Genomic DNA, 22,021 nt, shown 5'->3' on the forward strand with positions numbered 1-22,021 from the left:
ACCTCTTCACCATACAGACTGGACCAAGTGACCTAATATTTTCAAGCTTTTTCCTCATCTGGAAAGTGGGAAGAACACCCACCTTACAAGGTCAGTGTGAGCCCTAAGTTGACAAGTGAGTACAAAGCCCACAGGAGGACGCTGGGCACACAGTGAAATGCCCAGAGGAAGAGAGGTCGCCATGGCTAGAGGTGGAGAGCGATCACCTTCAACTGCCTTGTTTCATGCGTCAAACTTTTTTTTTCTTTTTTTGGTCTTTGTGTCTCTTTTTTAGGGCCACACCTCGGCACATGGAGGTTCCCAAGCTAGGGGGTCCAATCAGAACTGTAGCCACCGGCCTACACCACAACCACAGCAATGCTGGATCTGAGCCGTGTCTGTGACCTTCACCACAGCTCACGGCAATGCCGGATCCTTAACCCACTGAGCGAGGCCCCAGGAATCGAACCTGCAGCCTCACGGATGCTAGTTGGGTTCACTAACCGCTAAGCCACAACGGGAACTCCACGTGTCAATCTTTTAATGTGCAAACATAAAATAAAAGAGATGACAAACCAGAAAGCAGTTTTACATTGAACTAGCAGAGACAACTACATACAGTTCCTTTTGCAAACCTTGCAACCAGAAAGAAGTCAAGACAGCAACTGCTACACCCTAAACCTCAAGGCTGAACTGTTCTGCCCCATTCACAGTAGCATCAGAGCACTAAACAAAGTGAATTTTCCTAGGACTTCTTTTTTTTGAGGGGGTGTGCCTGTGGCATGTGGAAGTCCCAGACCAGCAACAGAACCCACGCCACAGCAGTGACTGGAGCCACTGACTACAGTGACAATGCCAGATCCTTAACCCACTGTGCCGCAAGAGAACTCCCCAGGCCTTCACTTCTAAGTCTTCCTCCTAAACTAAGAGGCCAGAGCAGAAGGGGAAAGGTTGTGCCATTACCCAGAAGATGCTAAGACCAGCACTGGCAACTTCTTTTACTCCTTGAGGCTCTATGCCCACAGAAGAATTTTAAGAGGCCCCCATGTAAATATGAGATTGGGCCCAAGGACAGATAATTTGGTCTGAACTGTGAGGTTTATGGCAAATACAGGGTGGGCTGAATGGTTCTAGGCCAGGGAGCAAGTGTCACAAATGCTACACCGCCGGTGAAACAAGGCATATACTACTGCCCCCAAATATTGTGAGGCAGGCACAGAATGGCTGCTAGGCGAATCCATCCACGTGCGAGACTCAAACCTTGGACTTTGCAAAAATAAAATCTGGGTGCCGAGAGGCCCCCTTTTAGTGAAAGCCAAAGGCCCTAGACTAGAATGCTAGGAAGTCTTTTATTAGTCAGTCACCCTGGGTTAAAATGACAGTTCAGCTCATTCTGCAAAGAAGAGAAATACCAACCACCTTTCCGTCGAGTTTTAGTAGCCCACGAGGATCTGGACTCTGAAAAGTCACAAACTTTTTTCCAAGACTGTGAGCAGCTGTGGCGACTGGCCAAAGGTATGAGCGGCAACGGCAGCTGAGCGGGATCCCTGTGAGTGGCGGGCACTGTGGTGGCTGTGGCCACGGGCAGCGCATGAGCATCACCACCTCCACGTTGGGACGGAGGGCCCTGCTCCACCCAGCCATCCATGGGGGCGGGAGTGTTGGGAACAGATGATTCTGTGTTCCATGTATGGTACCAAGTGACTGCTAACAGACAGGGTTTAAGCACAGCATTTGGAGACAACTCTTCCAGACGTTCTGTTATTAAAGTCTTAAGAGCTGAGAGCCTGGAAGGATTGAGAAATTCTAAAGAATTAAATAAAATAAAAATTAAAAAAAAAAAGAGGGTGGGAGGTGTCAAAGACACAAGAGCTCTTTGTAGATGCTGACGGGCTTACTCGGTCCCCAAAGTCCATCTTAGAGCTCAAGCGAATTCAAGACACAGGCAGAGACATTAGACCTGTGTCAAGGGCAAAAACTTCTGGTAGTAGCTCTTGGTGACGTCGATCATCAGCTCCTGGGTACATTCTGGGAGCTCCCCTGAGAAGAGTCCTGGGGAAAGAAAGACCTGGTCAACCATGAGGAGCCAGAGGAGGCCCACATGCAGCTCTGACTTCTGTTTAAGCTCCCAGAAGTCCCCTTCTGTGAGTGGTGAATGTCTACACACCAGGCTTTCCCTCTTTGGTGCTAACAGAATATTTCCACTGACCATATCTTCAAGATGATGGGAATTTGTGTGTGTGGGAGACAGATGATACTGTTCTCAAAATGCATAAATGCACTGCAGGTAAAAGAGGTCAGTACATTACTACATGGTCTGAAGAGTTAAGGCAAATCTGACTACATCAGAGGTTGTTCCAGGCAAGGATTCGTCCATCCCCTGGATTCTGGAGTGACACCTGCTGGGCAAAGCAAGGTGAGAGCTTTGAAGGGAAGAAACTGCCTCGCTTTTATTATTATTATTATTATTATTATTATTATTATTAGGTCTTTTTAGGGCCATATCCGCAGTATATGGAAGTTCCCAGGCTAGGGGTTGAATTGGAGCTACAGCTGCCGGCCTACACCACAGCCACAGCAATGCCAGATCCAAGCCCCATCTGAGACCTACACCACAGCTCACTGCAATGCTTAACCCACTGATCGAGGCCAGGGATCACAATCGAGTCCTAATGGATACTAGTTGGGTTCATGACCTCTGAGCTGCAACAGGAACTCCCCTATTTAAGAATTTCTAAGAAAGAAGCACTCGCACACACGTGGGTAGAAGTATAAACTCATACAACCAGTTGAAGAACAATTTAGGAATATCTAGCAAAACTTTTAAAAGTTCATATCCTGTAACCGGACTTACTCCACAGGTAACCTTGCCCAAATGCATGATATATGTACAAAAGCATCAATGCAGCCAAGTTTCTAATCACAAATAACCCAGGTACAACTCCTTTTGATCCATCACATGAGGGGGTGCTTAGTTACACTGTGGAACATTTAAACAATGAAAACCAGGTAACCTTTAAAAGGAATGAGGTGAATGTCTCCACATGATATACAGTTAAGAAAAAAGTTTCCTAGAGAATAGAGAGTGTAATTCTGTTTATAGACATAAAAATAGTTTTAGATTATATGGACAAACATATATACATAAATATACACACACCTATAGCCTCATATACATACAAAAACACACACATAGGCTCTTTACATACACAGAAAACAGGAAAAAATGGTCTTAAAAGATATACCATTCTAGCAGGCACCTTTCACAAACTAGCAGCCCATGTTAGATTTTCAAATATAAGTTTAGTCTGCACAGCACTTAACCTTTTGTAAAAAGTTAGTATTCAGCAATTATAAATTCAGAAATATCACATGAAAATTCACATTTTTAGCTTTTCTTGAAATGCCAGGAGTTCTCATAATATTATATCTATATTCTTAAAACCTATGATAGGCTATTACCTCAATAATTTACATATCTGCTTGGCTCCTGTGGGTATCTGAGTTTTTGGTACCTAACCCAGACCCTTTCAATGTGTGCCTCTCATCCTAACTCAATTCCATACTATGCTAGTTTTCCTTGCAGCCCTATGTCTCTTTATTAAAGAGGGAGATTACCAACCTCTAAATGGTTGGCATCTGTTTGTAAAGCTACATAAAATAAACATGCAAAGGATCTTATCAGTGCAAAAAGCACTAGACTTGAAATAAGGAGTTTTGAAGTTCCTGTGGTGGCTCAGCAGAAATGAATCCGACTAGTAACCATGAGGTTTTGGGTTCAATCCCTGGCCTCGCTCAGTGGGTTAAGGATCCGGCGTTGCTGTGAGCTGTGGTGTAGCTCACAGACATGGCTTGGATCCCAAGGTACTGTGCTGTGCCAGTGTAGGCCGGCAGCTGTATCTCTGATTTGACCCCTGGCAACCTCCATAAGCTGAGGGTGTGGCCTAAAAAGACAAAAATAAATAAATAAGGAGTCTTTTTGTTTGTTTTTTGTTTGTTTTTTAGGGCCTCACCCTTGGCATATGGAAGTTCCCAGGCTAGGGGTTAAATTGGAGCTACAGCTGCCAGCCTATACCACAGCCACAGCAACTCGGGATCTGAGCCACGTCTGCAACCTACACCACAGCTCACAGCAACGCCAGATGCCCGACCCACTGAGTGAGGCCCGGGATCAAACCTGCATCCTCATGGATACTAGTCAGATTTGTTTCCGCCTCGCCACAACGGGAACTCCTGAACAAGTGCTTGTCAAAGCTTTTCCACTAATCAGCTCTGATACCTTGGACAGTTCAACCTCTTCTGCCTCAGTTTCCTCATCCATACAATGACCTCCAAGGTCCCAACCAGAACCTCCACACAGTGTTTATTTGGATTTAAAATACCTAGCAGTGCTTCCCTATCATCTGCCATCAGAACCCTAAATGGGTTCTAAGACCTTGAATAAGTGATAGAGATTAAGATATTTCTCCAGCAATACACTTCTCACCTCAGACCAATGCTCGTCTGACAACCGCTTAAAACAGTGGCTGACAGACTTCGAAAACCTTATGGTTTCCAAAGGAGAGAGGTTGGGGGGTGGGGGGATGGGCTGGGGGTTTGGGATGGAAATGCTATAAAACTGGGTTGCAATGGCCATTGTACAACTATGAATGTAATAAAACTCATTGAGATAAAAAAGTCATTAAAAAAAAAAAAAACCAATGGCTGAGACTGTTCTGATCTAGCACTTGCTACAAACTATTAAATTTTTTCACAGTGCGAACCCAGCAAGGGGATAATTACTAAATAAAAATCTCTCCTTTCTCCTCTGCAAATGCAGGGATGCATGAAATAGCAGAATGGCCAATTTCCTCCCCAAAGCATCGGAGTGGATGAATGTGGACATCTCTGAAATTCATATTCAATGATCTGAGTAATGAGATTTCTTCTAATCAGAAAAACAATTAAACCACCCAGTGGTCGGTATCATGTATTATCAAACCTGTCTCTTCATCTCATCCATTGTCCACGGGATATGCTCTGCAGGTGCTCTGTGACCTGCACTGTGTAAAACAACATGCAGAAAAAAAGAGACTGTCTTGGGGGGCGGGGGTGGGGAATGTGAGGTTTACTTCTTCCTTTTGCTTTTCGCTGTTTTCCAAGCTTTCTAGGATCAGCGTGGATTGCTTTTGTCTCCTCACATGTTTGTAATTTGGAACCCTCTGAGCTCATGTGGGCTTTGGCTGTGGGCATTGTCAGCCAAGATCAAAAGAGGGTGTGTGTGCTTGTCTCAGGTGTCCTCCCTGGTTTTAGACCAAGTGTTGTGGTAGCTTTCCAGTTGGGGCACTCCTAGGCCAGGCGGGAAGTACAAGTTCAAACCCACAACCAATGTGAGGGCAAGGCCACAGAGTTCTCTGGAGAGAGAGTTGCTTCTTCCACCCGGAGTCCGGGCCAAGAGAGACATGCTTCTTTGTACGTTGCCTGTGCTGGTGGCAGATTTTTCCTACGTCAACTTTTTATTGAGGGATAACCCTGAGAGGGGGTCTCTCTGCCTCGTGCGGATCGAGGCTTTATCTCTCAGCCCCATATGAGCATCAAACCCTAAACCATGCGATCATGAAGATGGCATCAACTGAAGCACACTTAAAAGTGTGGGCTTAGTTCCCACTTTGCTGCTGATCCTTAATAATTTCCTTAACTCAATTATGTGGGTACAAAGACACTAGTCCTATTTTAGATAGCATTTCTAGGTACTCTGTATCAGGAGAATGTTTAAGTTAGCTAGACCAACGTACTGTTAGAGACAGAAATTGCTTGATTACTTTTGTGAAAGAAAACAAGCTTGAATTTTAACAATCAATACCCAAGTTACCTGGGCAGCCTGAGAAGACGGTGAATGGTGGGACCACGGTTTCTGGGGGTAATACTGTGTTGTCAAGAATTTTGCAACAGTCTTTCAACACACACCGGCGCCCCTGCAATTAAAATCCTGTTAATAGGAAACAGACCAGAAGAGGGGGGTGAAAGTTGTCTAGTCTGCTGTGTGGAATATATTTCTATTTTCTTCAGTCGTGATCTCATATAGTAGTCATGGACAATGACAAGAGGCTTGGCCATAATTCCCTATACTTCAGGTGGTACCTTACAAGAAGGAGGTAAGAGAGGGAGGGGGAGGGAGAGGGAGAGGGGGAGGGAGAGGGAGAGGGAGAGAGAGAGCGCGTGTGTGTTTGGGAGGGGGTTATATGAGAAGGACAGTTCGGGTTATCTTAGGCATTTCAGATTATATGAAATTCGGTCTTCGAGAATTAATCTTCTTTTCTTTCTTTTTTTGGGGGCTGCACCCATGGCATACAGAAGTTCCAGGGCCAGGGATCAAACCCATGCCACATCAGCGACAATGCCAGATCCTTAACTCACTGCACCAACACAAACTCCTTTCTTCCTCTTTTTAATTTCAGTGGACATCAACTGTTTTGCCTGTCCGATATCCATTCCCCTTTCTTCTAGTAAGAGAACCTGTCTTTTCCTCGGAGAGTACCCCATCCCCATCTCAGTCCACGTGCTTCACCTCCCATCCCAGTCTATACCCCAAGCCTCGCCATAGCCCCTGATTTAGGAAACTGGCATATGAGCCAAAACAGTCTAATGAATCTCAACCTCAGGGCTTCTGCTGGGACTACTGGGAAAAGAAGCTCTTTCCAAAGGGGTTTCTAGAGGATAGGATAGCAGCTTGGATCAGCATTGGTTTCCATGAGGAAAGGACCTGAGAGCCTCCCAGAGGAAAACAAAAAAGAAAAGGAGACTAATTCCCATGACATCAATTGAACCCCTGGAGTGATCTGTGTATGAAATGGGAATCTACTTCTGCATTCCTGGTTCATATCAGCCAATAGATTCATTCTGCATCTACCAGCTTAAGGTTTCTTTGTTCTTCTGTCAATTCCAACTGGACAAATCTCGGCACATTCATTTGGATATAAAGTTATTAGTTCATCTGTTCTCCCACAGGTAAGTGGTAGCTATTAGAAGACATGTGATTTAATCCACTGTCATCACTTTTCAATTGTGCCATCACCCACAGCATTTTGGGAGCAAGAAATAAGATCTGGGAGATTCGTCCATTTCATGGCTTAAGGGTCTCCTAGTGACCAGCAATCCTAGTGACTCTCAAATTAACTCAAAGATGTCCTATAATCCCTAAGCTCCTAGTATCTCAGACAAAGCACATGGGGTACCGAGTAAAAGGAAACAATCCACTGCATAAGGCAGGACACATTCACAGATAGGGATCTGGAGACAAAGGGCCTTGGAAAAGGAGAGCAGAGGAAATGAACCTTCTCACTGTATCACCTGCCACCACACAGCCTGAGGGCACCTTGTCTAGAGCTGGCCATTCTGCCCACTCAGAGAAATGTGCTCAACTGGGTTTCAGAGAATTCTGGGTAAACTGGTCAACTAGATAGCAGCAAAACAGGAGTTCCCACCATGGCAAAGTAGGTTAAGAACCTGACTGCAGGAGTTTCCACTGTGGCTCAGTGGTAATGAACCTATTATAAACAATGAGGATGCAGGTTCAATCCCTGGCCTTGATCAGTGGGTTAAGGATCCAGCGTTGCCATGAGCGGTGGTGTAGGCTGGCAGCTGTAGCTCCAGTTCAACCGCTAGCCTGGGAACTTCCATATGCCACAGGAGCGACCCAAAAAGCAAAAAAAAAAAAAACAAAAACAAGCAACTATAATGAGGTACTACAATGAGTGGTACCTCATTACTAATGATGGACTCACTAACGACAGACTTACCATCGTTAGTAAGTCTACAAATAACAAATGCCGGAGGGAGTGTGGAGAAAAGGGAACCCTCCTACCCTGTTAGTGGGAATGTAAGTTGGTACAACCACTATGGAAAACAGTATGGAGGTACCTCAGAAAACTAAAAATAGAACTACCATATGACCCAGCAATCCCACTCCTGGGCATATATCTGGACAAAACTTTCATTCAAAAAGATACAGGCACCCCTATGTTCACTGCAGCACTGTTCACAATAGCCAAGACATGGAAACAACCTAAATGACCATCAACAAATGAACAGATTAAGAAGATGGGGTATACATACACAATGGAATACCACTTAGTCATAAAAAGAACAAAATAATGCCATTTGCAGCAACATGGATGGAAGTAGACTCTCATACTAAGTGAAGAAAGTCAGAAAGACAAATACCATATGATATCACTTATATCTGGAATCTAATATATGGCAGAAGTGAACCTATCTACATAAAAGAATCAAACTCAGTGACATGGAGAACATACTTGTGGTTGCCAAGGGGGAGGGGAGGGAGTGGGGTCAGTAAATGGAAACTATTGCAGTGAATAAGCAATGAGATCCTGTTGCATAGCAGAGGGAACTATATATCTAATCACTTGTGATGGAACATGATGGAGGATAAGGTGAGAAAAAGAACATATGTATAACTGGGTCACTTTGCTGTCGAGCAGAAATTGGCAGAACACTGTAAATCAACTCTAAAAGTGTTTTAAATAAATCAATAAAAGCATAAAAAGAGTCTTCATATTTCCTAGAATCTGAGGTACAAGTTTAAAATGTAAGAAACATGAACATTTTCACCCAGGATGGTCTCAGAAATCCTAACTGAAATCAACCTCTTCATCTATAAAATATCAAGAAATTCGGCTTGGAAACCCTTGGCTGGGTTAAACACACTGACACCATGGACCAGGGTCCTATGGGGTCAGCCAAGCACCTGGCGTGCCCATCATCCTGAACTACATGCAGTTCCCTTTAACGGCATGCCCTTAGGGGACTGTGACCCTTACACGTGTCGGTCTCTTTCCCGAAACGCCCATTCTCCTCTGTCCATGAGCCAATTTCAACGTGCCCTTCAAGATCCCCTCGCCCCCCACTAGACTGTAAGCTTCCTGAAGTGAGGTAACAGACCACACAGTGGCGTGGCTATTCATACCACTAGGGTTCAAATCCCAGCACAACCACTTGCTAGCTTTGTCCAATCCCATAATATCGAAGGTCTTCAGTCTTCTCATCTGCAAACAGGGATCATAACAGTACCCGCTACCCCTGGATGGTTGTGAGGATTCAGGGAAATAATCAAAGAGTTCAGCATCATAGGGAAGAGGTTCCATCAAGGTTAGCCATGATAATTCATGCCTAGGAAAAACTCCGATTCCAATAATAGTTCTGATAGACCAGCAGACCAGAAGTGACTTCTACTCTGCTTGGTGACAGAAGCAGAGGCCCACTGACATGAGGGAAGGGAACTAGAGGGGGAGTGAGGCTGCTCAGCCAGCCAAGTCACCATACTCACAATCACACAGTTCTTGCCAACGTGAACATAAGAGCCGATCTGAGCTGCGTTGACCACACAGTCTTCCTCAATAAAGACATGGTCCCCAATGTGTAAAGGAAAAAATGCAACACTGTAGAAGAAAAAGAAGATGAACAAAGAAAGGTCAAGGTGATGTACTTTGGGTCAAGGTTTACAGACTAACAATTGTACTCTCAACTCAATCATCTTGTCTTAATAAGACTGCTCCCAGCAAGGAAAGGCTTCTCAGGCTCGAGGAATTCTATCATGTTGAAGAAGATGCATGTGACTGCTAAATCCAAATCAGAAACATGAGACCCAAGAAATGTGCAAGGAAACAGCAAAACAGTAAGGATAAGATCTTCAAAGCTAAAAAAGCTAAAAATGGGAGTTCCCATTGTGGCTCAGTGGTTAACGAATCTGACTAGGCACCATGAGATTGCGAGTTCGATACCTGGCCTTGCTCAGTGGGTGAAGGATACGGCGTTGCTGTGAGCTGTGGTATAGGTCACAGACTCAGCTCGGATCCCGCATTGCTGTGGCTCTGGCATAGGCCGGTGGCTACAGCTCCAATTAGACCCCTAGCCTGGGACCCTCCATATGCTGCAGGAGCAGCCCAAGAAATGGCAAAAAGACCAAAAAAAAAAAAAGCTACAAATGAATGCATGTTTTGCTCATTCCTATCCCCTTTGAAAATGCTCACAGATCACATTTTCACTAGTTGGCTCTATAATGCTTCAGGGGACTGATTTAAGGTTCATGGGATATAATTCCCAACAAGCTAAAAATTTACATATTGACATTTTATTGAGTGTCTACTACATGCAGGACTCTACGCTAGGAAGTGGAGATACAATGGTGAGCAAATGGAAGGAATCCTGCCTATGAGGAGCTTACAGGCAAGAGGAGAAAAGAGAGATTAAATAAATGATGATATAAGTAATTAGTTACCACTGTGATGAGTGGTACAGAGGAAAAATACCATGTTACGAGAGCATGTAACAAAGAGACTTTACGCAGACTGGAGGTTTGGTAAAACTTAATTGAAGGTGACATTTAAGCCAAGACTTAAGGAGTCAGTAGGCTTTCTCCCCCTTCTGACACTGTTCCCATTCTCCAGGATTTCTCAAATGTCATTGACAGTGGTCTGTGATCATATTTGCAAGTAATTTCAGTACCTTGGGATGTGAAATACTTGGACTGGAACTGTATAAGGTAGCTAGATGCTCACTGGCTCTTTTCAGTCCCATGTTCTATTTTGTCAGAGATGATACCTGTCTTCCATGGACCTAAAATTTATTTAAATCTTCGGAGTTCTCATTGTGGCTCAGTGGTTAACGAACCCAACTAGCATCCATGAGGATGCAGGTCCGATCCCTGACCTCACTCAGTGGGTTAAGGATCCGGCATTGCCCTTCAGCTGTGAGGTAGGTGGCAGACGGGGCTTGGATCTGGCATTGCTGTGGCTGAGGCTGGCCGCTGCAGCTCCAATTGGACCTCTAGCCTGGGAACTTCCACATGCCGAGGGTGTGGCCCTAAAAAGACAAAAAAAAAATCTTTCTTAAATCATTTCGCATTTTTAGTCTGGATCCCTCGTGGCAATGGATTCCTTGATTTTACTGTACTGTCAGCTCTTTAATTTTAAATTAAAATTTCCACACCTTCTACTATTACCTGCTTCCAGTATTGAAGTATGCAAGGAAGGAAATGGCCATCTGCTTTCAATTTATGTGTTGCTATTTACACTTGCACATGTTTATTTCTCACGTGGACTATTTTTATTTACACACTCTTGCATTCACCAATAAGCTCCTTGTTTATGCTCCATCCTATTCCTGGACCACATCTAGCCCAGTAATGCCTTTATCAGGAAATGGAGTCGACAATTTTAGCAGAGCATTAGTCACTGTGTGAAAACAGCTACACAAGGTTTTCTGGTTCACCCCAACCCCAACAGCCTTCCAAGGTACTGAATGAATGTTTTCATGTGAATCTGATGGGATTTACAAGGACTCCCTGCTCTGATTCCTGTCCACAATGGAAAGCCTGGAACCCAACATCACTATGGGAAATGCAGGATGACTCCTACATGATATACAGGTGTTGTAGTCTCAGTCAGCTGCTCTCTTCTCTGTTCCTCCCTAACCACATTCAAACTGCAGGATGGACAGGGAGTTCCCATCACGGCTCAGAGGGTTAAGAACCCGACTAGTGTCCATGAGGATGCAGGTTCAATCCCTGGTCTCGCTCAGTGGGTTAAGGTCCAGCATTGCTGCGAGCTTTGGTGTAGGTTCTGGTGCTGTGGCTGTGGCGTAGGCCTGCAGCTGTAGCTCAGACTGGACCCCCAGCCTAGCCTGGGAACTTCCATATGCCACAGGTGCGGCCCTAAAAAGAAAAAAAAAAAAAAAAAAAAAAAAAAAAAAAAAATATATATATATATATATATATATATAAGCCATATTCTCTGTGCTGTACAATATATCCTTGTAGCTTATTTATTTTATACACAATAGTTTGTACTTCTTAATCCTCTGCCCCTATCTTGCCCCACGTGCTCCATCTCCCCACTGGTAACCATCATTGCTCTTTTTTTGGGGGCGGGGTGGGGGGAGTTCTGCAAAACTTTTCTTTTTGCTTTTTGGGCCACACCTACAGCATATGGAGGTTTCCAGGCTAGGGGTCGAATCAGAGCTGCAGCTGCTAGTCTACACCACAGCCACAGCAACGCAGGATCCAAGCCGTGTCTTCGACCTATACCACAGCTCATGGCAACACCAGATCCTTGACTCACTGAGCGAAGCCAGGGATTGAACCCACGTCCTCATGGATACTACTGGTTGGGTTCATTTCCGCTGCACCACAATGGGAACTTCACATTTGTATGTTTATATTTTTTTAAATTTATTATTATTATTATTTTTAATCTTTTTTTTTTTTTTTTTTTTGTCTTTTTACCATTTCTTGGGCCGCTCCCGCAGCATATGGAGGTTCCCAGACTAGGGGTCGAAATGGAGCTGTAGCCACTGGCCTACACCACAGCCACAGCAACTCGGGATCCCAACTGCATCTGTAACCTACACCACAGTTCACGGCAACACCAGATCCTTAACCCACTGAGCAAGGCCAGGGATCGAACCCGCAACCTCGTGGTTCCTAGTTGGATTCGTTAACCACTGAGTCACGATGGGAACCCCTAAATTTATTATTTTTTAAAGCTTTATTGAAGTATAGTTGATTCACAAGGTTGTGATCATTTCTGCTGTACAGTTTGTTCTCTGTACCTGTGAGTCTTTCTTTTTTGTTACACTCACTAGTTTTATTTCTACCACTAGGGTTTTGAGACTGTTTTATCCATCCTCATATGCCCAGCTTTTCACCTCGTAACTGGTATAAAGAAAGCACTCAATAAGAGCTTGTTGAGTTGTTGGATGAAAAGCAGATGGTGCCACAGACAGGAACCAGAGCGGCAAGGAGAATATCACCATGTCAAGCACAGTGCTGGGTTTTCTTGCCCATCCACGTCCTTTCTTAGCTTAGATAATCTTATTTCCACTGAGAGAGCAGTGGGCCTGACTTGACCTTGCCCTCTGGGTCAATGTGGCTTACACCAGAGATAGGCACTTAACTCAAACTGAGCCAGTCAGACTCCCTTCCCCAAGATTTTGTTAACAGGACCGAAAAGAGTCTGGCTGGTTATTAGTTGGAAGCCTAAATGGAGAAGGGATGTAAATAAAGGGCTGAGGCAGCAAGGCTGGCTCCGCGAGAAAAGGGGGAAGATACGACTGAGAGGAAAAAGCAGCAAGAACAAGTGCAGAGCAAAGGACAGCTAAGAAACAGTGTAACTGGAGACAGGGCAGTAATCAGACAGAATAGTTGTCATGATTCTGGCTAGCTGTCCAGTTCCAGGTTCTAGTTCCTTGTGAAGCTTGGCCCCTTTTTCTGCTCTGAAATTCCATCAAATATGCTGCATCTGTTTAATCAGAGTCCCCTTTGCTGCTGCCAGCTTAAGTAGATTGTTTCTGGCCATCAACTAATCAACTGCCAACTAGACTAAGCCACCACTGGAGCTGTGTTCACCATGGTGAAATCTTGTGTCCCAAACAATAGTGTAGACCTGCTCCCTATCCCTCAACTCAACACACGGATGCCGCCACCAGCAGGAGCATCTTTCCCAAGCCTGAAACAGGTCATTACATTACTTACCCTTTGCTGAATTTCTTGAATGGTGGCCTTATGACACTCCGACTTTTCACGACACAATGACGTCCAACTCTGACATTTGCCAGATCCCCTCGGATAATACAGTCATTCATCACAATGGTCTATAAAACAAAGCACATTTTAAAAAGCTACCGACACAGCCTAAAACATGACAAAAAGAGAGGAGGAGGCATGACACGTTCAGAGTTACGCTGCGCTCTACTGAATCCCATGTTCTGTCAAAAGGGATGATTTTCAAGGTAAAGAGAATTGCCCTCGTAATGGTGATTGCAGATGAAGACGTTCCCAGTACATCACAAGCCTTGCCATTATCATCCCATGAGCAGGACTCACTGGATGGACAAACATTTATTGGGAATACCTGTACTAGACTGTGTCTCTGCACCTCTTCAGATGCAGCCAGTTCCACCTGCTCCCACACCCTGGCTGCTTGCTCAGTGAGAGTCAGGGCTACTCCCTCCTTTGTCTAATCTCTTAATACTACTGACCATCTCCAACCTCATGCTTCTAAGGGTGGATCCACTGAGATTCTGCTTCCTCTCCCATTTTTTGGACTCAGATTAAGTGCTATACTGTGGGATGTGATATCTGGCTTCCTTAGAAGTTGCCAGGAGGGGCTGAATAACACACCCCAGAAGTTGGGGGGAATTAATGCCCCACATTTGGTAAAGAGCAGGCATTCTTGAAATGTCTGTTGAATAAACAATGTTTAAAAAAAACTGCATGTGGCTAGGGTTGCAGCTGGAAAAGTAAGCAAGGGACCAGATCATGAAGAATTATGTATGCTGAGTACAGAAGCTTAGACTTTTTCCCCTAGAGGATATAAAAGCATTCTGTTCCAAAATTGGTTTGGGAGTTCCCTTGAGGCTCAGAGGTTAAGGACCCAGCACTGTCAATGCTGTGGTTTGGGTTGCTGCTGTGCTGCCAGTTCAATCCCTGGCCAAAGAACTTCCACGTGTCGTGGGTACGGCCAAAACAAACAAACAACCGAAATTGGGTTGGATTTGGCAGGTGGGTATAGAGATGAAACAAGAATGCTAGATTATTGCTAATTATAGAAGCTGGTGAATGATTATATGGGGACTTATTATATGCTCTACTTTTTTTTTTTCTTTTTTTGGCTGTATCCATGACATATGGAAGTTCCCAGACCAGAGATCAAATCGAAGCCTCAGCTGTGAACTACACCACAGCTACAGCAACACCAGATCCTTAATTAAAGGATTAAACCCATGCCTTCACAGAGACAACATCACAGCAGGAACTCCTCTCTTTACCTTTATATACATCCTAAAAGTTTCATAATAATATTGCTCATCTACTTTTTTTTTTTTCTTTTTAGGGCCATACCTGCAGCACATGGAAGTTTCCTGGCTAGGGGTCAAATTGGAGCTACAGCAGGGGCCCAGGCCACAGCAGCACCATATCTGCAACCTACACCACAGCTTGGGGCAATGCTGGACCCTTAACCCACTGGTTAAGGCCAGGGATTGAACCTGCATCCTCATGGACACTATGTCAGGTTCTTAAGCTGCTGAGTCACAGTGGGAATTTCAATACTACTCAGCTATAAAAAGTAAAACCTACCCCCACAACTATATCCATAATATGGATAAATATATCCAACAACATGGATAAATCTCAAAAACATTATGCTGAGTGAAAGAAGCCTGATTAAAAAAAAAGAGCACATATTCCAATTACAGAAAACTCCAGAAAATGCAAAACTAATTTATGTTAGTTTTACATCCGTGGTTATCTGGGGCAAAGCTAGAAAGAGGCTTGATCACAGAGGGGCACAAGGAAACCAGGGTAATATAAATATTTTATATCTTAATTGTGATACTAATTGCATAGATGGATACATTAGCCAAAACCTTTCAAACTGCATATTTATAAAATGGATACATTTTGGAGCTCCTGTTGTGGCTCAGCAGGTTAAGAACCACGAGGATGCAGGTTCAATCCTGGCTTTGCTCAGTGGATTAGGAATCCAGCGTTGCCATACGTCACAGATGAGGCTTGGATCTGACATTACTGTGGCGTGGTACAGGCTGGCAGCTGTAGCTCCAATTTGACCCCTAGCCTGGGAACTTCCATATGCTGCAGGTGTGACCCTAAAAAGAAAAAAAAAATTTTTATTTAAATAAAGGGATACGTTTTATTGGATGTATATTATACCTCAACAAAAACGACTTTTTTTAAAATGTTCCAATTTAAAACATTAAAAAAGAAAAACAAGGAAGAGAATCTATATGACTTGGTCTTTAAGATTAGATGCTGAGTAAGAGAAAGAGAATCTAAGACAGGATGAGCAATTCTGGGGATGAGGTGATAAATTCAGTTTTGAAATGCTGAGTTTGAGGTATCTGTGGGATGAGCAACAGGCAGGGTCTAGGGCCCAGGACAGAAGATCAGCCTAGAGAGGTAGATGAATACACCTCAAATATAGGTGAATTTAGGGAGCTCCCATCATGGCTCAGTGGTTCACAAATCCGACTAGGAACCATGAAGTTGTGGGTTCGATCCCTGGCCTTGCTCAGTGGGTTGAGGATCCGGCGTTGCCGTGAGCTGTGGTGTGGGTCGCAGATGCGGCTCGGATCCTGAGTTGCTGTGGCTCTGGCGTAGGCCGGCAGCTACAGCTCCGATCAGACCCCTAGTCTGGGAACCTCCATGTGCTGCGGGAGCGGCCCAAGAAATGGCACAAAGACCAAAAAAAAAAAAAAAAAAAGTGAATTTAGATGAATCACCAGCCTGAACACCAGGCTCTGAAAGGATACTAAAAAAGAAATGCAGTCATGCCTGGAAGAGTTTACCAATCTGACCTGTGTATGTTCAATCTATAAAATCTCTATAAATAAAAGGAAACTTTCATATCAGCAGACTGTAAAGTATTACCGTTCTGCTTGGTTTCTAAAACCTATTTTCTTCAAGCTTAAAGAGATGTCTATTTCTATGTAATTCTCTTATCTGAGATCTTTAATTTATTTCAATCATTGTTTTCAGCTTGTGTTTCCTGTTACAATCAGAGAAAATGACTTCCTTTCCTTTTGGAATAAAACAGAATACCAAGAGTTCTCAGAATCTGGTAATAGCTGTTACTGTTTTACTGTGTTTTAAATAAAGATAACAATCTTAATCTGGAAATAAAGAAAATCTACGTGAGTTGCTCAGTCAGCCTAAATTACACTCCCACCCAAGAAGCAAACACACAAAAAAATAAAACATAAGAAGTAAATGATATCACAGATGGTTAAAGAAATCTAGCAAGAAGGATTAAAAAAAAAAAAAAAGGAGTTCCCGTTGTGGTGCAGTGGAAATGAATTTGACTAGGAACCATGAAAGAGAAGGGAGTTCCTGTTGTGGTTCAGCAAGTTAAGAACCTGATACATTGTCTGTGAGGATGCAGATTTGATCCCTGGCCTTGTTCAGTGGGTTAAGAATCTGGTGTGGCCTTAAGCTGCAGCGAGGTCACAGATGTGGCTTGGATCTTGTGTTGCTCTGGCTATGGTGTAGGCCGGCAGTTGTAGCTCCAATTCGACCCCTTGCCTGGGAACTTTCATATACCACAGGTGTGGTTATAAAATGAAAGGAAAAAAAAAAAAAAAAAAAGGAAAGAAAGAAACAGAGGGCCCCAAATAACCAAAACAATCTTGAAAAATAAAAAATGTACTACAAAGCTACAGTAATCAAAACAGTGCAGTACAGGCATAAAGAGATATATATCAACTACATATCCTGGAATTAAGAGTCCAGGAAGTAACCCACATATCTATGGCCAGATGATTCCCTACAAGGATGCCAAGACCACCAATGGGGAAACAACAATCTCTTCAACAAATGGTGCTGGGGCAAGGAGAGTTCCATCCAAAGAATTAATTAATAAGGACCCCAGCCTCCTGTCACATGCAAAAATTAACTCAAAATGGATCAACGACCTAAGTAAAAGTGCTGAAACCATAAAACTCCTAGAAGAAAACATAGGAGTAAGTCTTCTTGGGTTTGGCAAGGATTCTTAGATATGACACCAAATACTTGAGCAACAAAAGATAAATAGAGAAGTTCCAGCCGTAGCTCGGTGGAAATGAATCTGACTAGCATCCATGAGAATGCAGGTTCAATCCCTGGCCTCGCTCAGTGGGTTAAGAAGCCAGAGTTGCTGTAAGTTGTGCTGTAGGTAGCAGACACGGCTCGGATCTGGTGTTGCTATGGCTGTGGCTGGGGCCAGCAGCTACAGCTCTGATTTGACCCCTAGCCTGGGACATCCATAAGCTGAGGGTGTGGCCCTAAAAAGACAAAAAATAAAATAAAATTAAATTAAATTAAATTTAAAAAAATAGATAAACTGGACTTCATCAAATTTAAAACTTCTTGTGCATCAAAAAATTTATCAAGAAAGTAAAAAGATAATCTACAGAATGATAGAAAATATTTATGGTCATGTATGTGATAAGGATTTAACATCCAGAGTATACAAAGAACTCCTACAACTCAACAATAAAAAGACAGAGTTCCTGTTGTGGCTCAGGGAAAACAAATCCAACTAGTATCCATGAGGATGTGGATTCAATCCCCAGCCTTGCTCAGTGGGTTAAGGACCCAGCATTGCCATAAGCTGTGGTGTAGGTCACAGATGCTGCTTGGATCTGTTGTTGCTGTGGCTGTGGTGTAGGCCGGCAGCTGTAGCTCCAATTAGACCCCTAGCCTGGGAACTTCCCTATGCCGCTGGTGGAGCTCTAAAAAAAAACAGAAAACAATAAAAAAGACAATACAATTTTAAAATGGTTGAAGGACTGAATAGACATTTCTCCAAAGACATGCAAATGACCAATAAGCACATTAAAAGATGTTCATCATCATTAGACAAGACGGAAAAGCAAACCAAAACTACAATAAGACACCTTTCATACCCACATCCAGAACTCCCCTCAGAATAACATGAAGATATGGAGCAACTGGTACTCTTTGGCATTGCGGTGGGAATGTAAAATGGTGCAGTTTGGCAGTTCTTCACAAAGCTGAAAAACATCACATGACCCAGCCATCCAACCCTTAGGCATATAACCGAAAAAAACTGAAAACAGCTATTCAAACGGATACTTGTATGCCATTGCAACATTATCCCCAATAGCCAAAAGGTGAAAACAGGCGTTCCCGTTGTGGCACAGCAGGAACAAATCCGACTGGGAACCATGAGGTTGCAGGTTCGATCCCTGGCCTCACTCAGTGGGTTAAGGATCTGGTATTGCCGTGAGCTGTGGTGTAGGTTGCAGACACAGCTCAGATCCTGTGCTGCTGTGGTTGTGACGTAGGCTGGCAGCTATAGCTCCAATTCAACCCCTAGCCTGGGAACCTCCATATGCTGTGGAGCTCAGCCATAAAAAGCAAAAACAAAAAACAAAAAGTGAAAACAACCCAAGTGTCCATCAACAGATTAATGGATTAAAATGTACATATGTGATGGAATACTACTCAGTCATGAAAAGGAATTAAACTCTGATACATGCTTCAACATGAATGAACTCTGAAAAGTACTATGCTAAGGACAATAAGCCAAACCCAAAGAAGGACAAGTATTACGTGATTCCACCTAAATGACATATCTAGAATAGGCACATTCATAGAGACAGAAAGTAGATTGAGGTTACCAGGGTCTGGGAGAAAAACGGAATGGGGAGATATTTCTTAATGAGTCCAGAGTTCTGTTTGGGTGATGAAAAATTTGGGGAATAGATATAATGATGCTAATTGCTCCACACTGTGAATGTAATTAATGCCAAAGAATTGTGTACTCAAAAATGTGACAATGACAAATTTTGTCATAAATACTTTAATATATACACTCACACAAATCTTCCCTATAAAATAGAAAATGTTTTGGAATTACCTGAGGGATTAAAGAAAAAACTTGCTCATAAGTCCGACTCATTAACTGAATTTTCTTTTTTCCTTTTTTATCTTTTTAGGGCTGCACTGCAGCGTATGGAAATTCCCATGCTAGGGGTTGAATCAGAGCTCCTGCTGCTGGCCTACACCACAGCCACAGCAACACTGGATCTTTAACCCACTGAGCGGGGTCAGAGATCAAACCCGAGTCCTCATGGATACTAGTCGGGTTCATTACTGCCAAGCCACAATGGGAACACCTAAATGTGACCTTTTGAAGATCATGAGATTATTTTACTGCTTGATGTTAGAGATTTAATATTTCAAGGAAAATTGGGTGTTCCTAATGGCAGGAAAAAAAAAAATCTATGGACTTCAGTGTTTGCCAAGCTCAAATATATCTTGATATTTTCTCTGGTTCTGAAATGTTCTAATATTAACCAAGGTTTATATTCATCTCTCTGCTATTTCAATTTATTCAGACTACAAAATTCTGAAACTTTAGCATTCCATTTTTCAAATGCATTTCATATTTTAGTATCTTTCCCAATTCTTACGTTAATTTTAAGCATTTCAGTTAATACTGAACCATTCTTTTGTTTATTTGTTTTTCTAGGGCCTCATGCTTGGCATACGGAAGTTCCCAGGCTAAGAGTTGAATTGGAGCTGTAGCCTTGGTCTATGCCACAGCCACATCGATGCCAGATCTGAGCCAGGTCTGTGACCTACACCACAACTCACAGCAACACCAGATCTTTAACCCACTGAGCAAGGCCAGAGATCAAAACCATGTCCTCACAGATACTTGTCAGGTTTGCTACCACTCAGCCACAATGGGAAATCCCTGAACCATCTGTTACTAAACAGATAACTATATCAGTATCACTTTAGTTTCTACACGAAAAAACTGTGTTGCCTATTTATGGTTTGTGTCCGGCAGTATATTACACACTACAATACTGTATAATAAGTTCAGTTCTGGGTAGTGTTGTATTTTGTTCCTGGAATAACAGGAAAAAGGCTTTTTATTGCCTCTTTTTATTCTATCTTTTTTTTTTTTTTTTTTTTTTTGGCTGTGCCTGTGGTGTGCAGAAGTTCCTGGCCCAGGGACTGAACCTGCACCACAGCAGTGACCCGAGCATAGCAATAACAATGTCAGATCCTTAACTTACTAGACTGCCAGAGAACTCCCTTAGTGGATCTTTTTTTTGCATTCAATAATTACAATTGGGAGAATTTAAAAAAATAATTCTAGAAGGCCAACAGCTGTAGCTCCGATTCAACCCCTAGCATGGGAACTTCCATGTACAGCAATAAGAGTTTCTATGTGACTCAAGGGGTTAAGGATCTGCCATTGTCATTGCAGTCGCTTGGGTTGCTGCTGTGGCAGGGGTTTGATTCCTGGCCCACAAAATTCTGCATGCTGTGGGCACAGTGGGGAAAAAAAAAAGAATGTACAGTAATAAAGTGGAAGACATGGCAACATTTCATCCACACTGCTGATATGTTAATTAGTGGAAAGCAAGCAGAAATCTATTCCTTACCTTGCCATTAAGAACGATGTTCTGACTTCCACACAACACAGACTGGCGACTAACTTTGTTCCCAGATGCCTAAAAGGAAACAGCAGAAAACCAAGGTGAGCAAACAGCAGAACTGAGTGGGTTCCGGGCTACAAGTTTCCAGCAAGAAAGCTCATATTGAAGACAAAAAGACTTGGAAACAGAGTAGTATTCAATGGAATGAGCTCAGGAGATCAAAAAAGCAAGGATGGATGTGGAACCTAGGGATCCAAGGAACAGATCCAGAATTTGGATGTGCTAGTTCTATAAGCCTAGCCGCAGCAGAGACATGAATTCAAGTCTCATTTCTATATTTCAGATTTATAATCCTAAAGCCAGGATAATGACTTTACCAATATCCCAACGGTGTGAGATTTCTATGAAAAAATAGTAATACGAATGCTGATTGAGTACTAACTCTGTTTTGAGCAATTTACACACATCATGTATTGACTATAAAGAACCTAAGTCTTTGGCACGTAGTAATAAATTATGACACATTAGTTTTTTTAAAAAAACTTTTAAAAGGCCCAAAGCCTGGAGCTCTAATTAATATCAGAATGGATGAAGACTTGTCTTACTTTCTGAAAGGCATTTTACCCCTGTGAGAAAACCAGGAATAAATTAAAAAAAAAAAAAACCCTAAACTGGCCATGCAAGGAATAAATAACAAAGCCAGAACATTAATGAACTCTCACTAGGTAATCTCGGACTAAATGCCAAAGGGACCCGGGGTGGGGCAGAGACAGAATGGAGACGAAGGCCTCAGGTGACGCAGGCCTGAAGAGGGGAGGGCAGAAGTTTGGACACGCGCACCGTCTCGATGTACTCAGACTTGTTGTAGAGCAGCTCGCCCAACTCCATGGCCGCCAACTCCCCCGCGCAGCTCCGGCTCCTGTCAAAGACCGTTCGCCGGTCAGTCAGCCTGGGATTCCGGCTACTTCCGGCTGCTCCTTCACTTCCGCTCTGGGCAGCCTGTGGTCTAATCCATAGCTCGGCTCTCCGCTAGGCGGCCTCGCTCTATTGCTCGGCAGTCTCGGATTGCGCA

The 22,021-nt window shown here is 43.3% G+C and overlaps 1 protein-coding gene across 1 annotated transcript; it reads right to left on the bottom strand.

The window, feature by feature from the left end:
- Positions 1 to 505: 505 nt before the first annotated feature.
- DCTN5 (dynactin subunit 5) lies at positions 506 to 21,941 on the bottom strand. The gene is given in 6 exon segments (NM_001444459.1): positions 506 to 2,031; positions 5,831 to 5,933; positions 9,305 to 9,416; positions 13,508 to 13,626; positions 20,956 to 21,024; positions 21,790 to 21,941. Coding segments are annotated over 6 exon segments (549 nt in total). The 5' UTR covers positions 21,838 to 21,941; the 3' UTR covers positions 506 to 1,933.
- Positions 21,942 to 22,021: the final 80 nt, after the last annotated feature.

This window comes from Sus scrofa, chromosome 3 (genome assembly GCF_054392235.1).
Source record: "Sus scrofa isolate SSC_HxYL_T2T_F1_AM1 chromosome 3, Sscrofa_HxYL_maternal_Yorkshire_Landrace_v2.0, whole genome shotgun sequence".
Lineage (NCBI taxonomy): Eukaryota > Metazoa > Chordata > Mammalia > Artiodactyla > Suidae > Sus > Sus scrofa.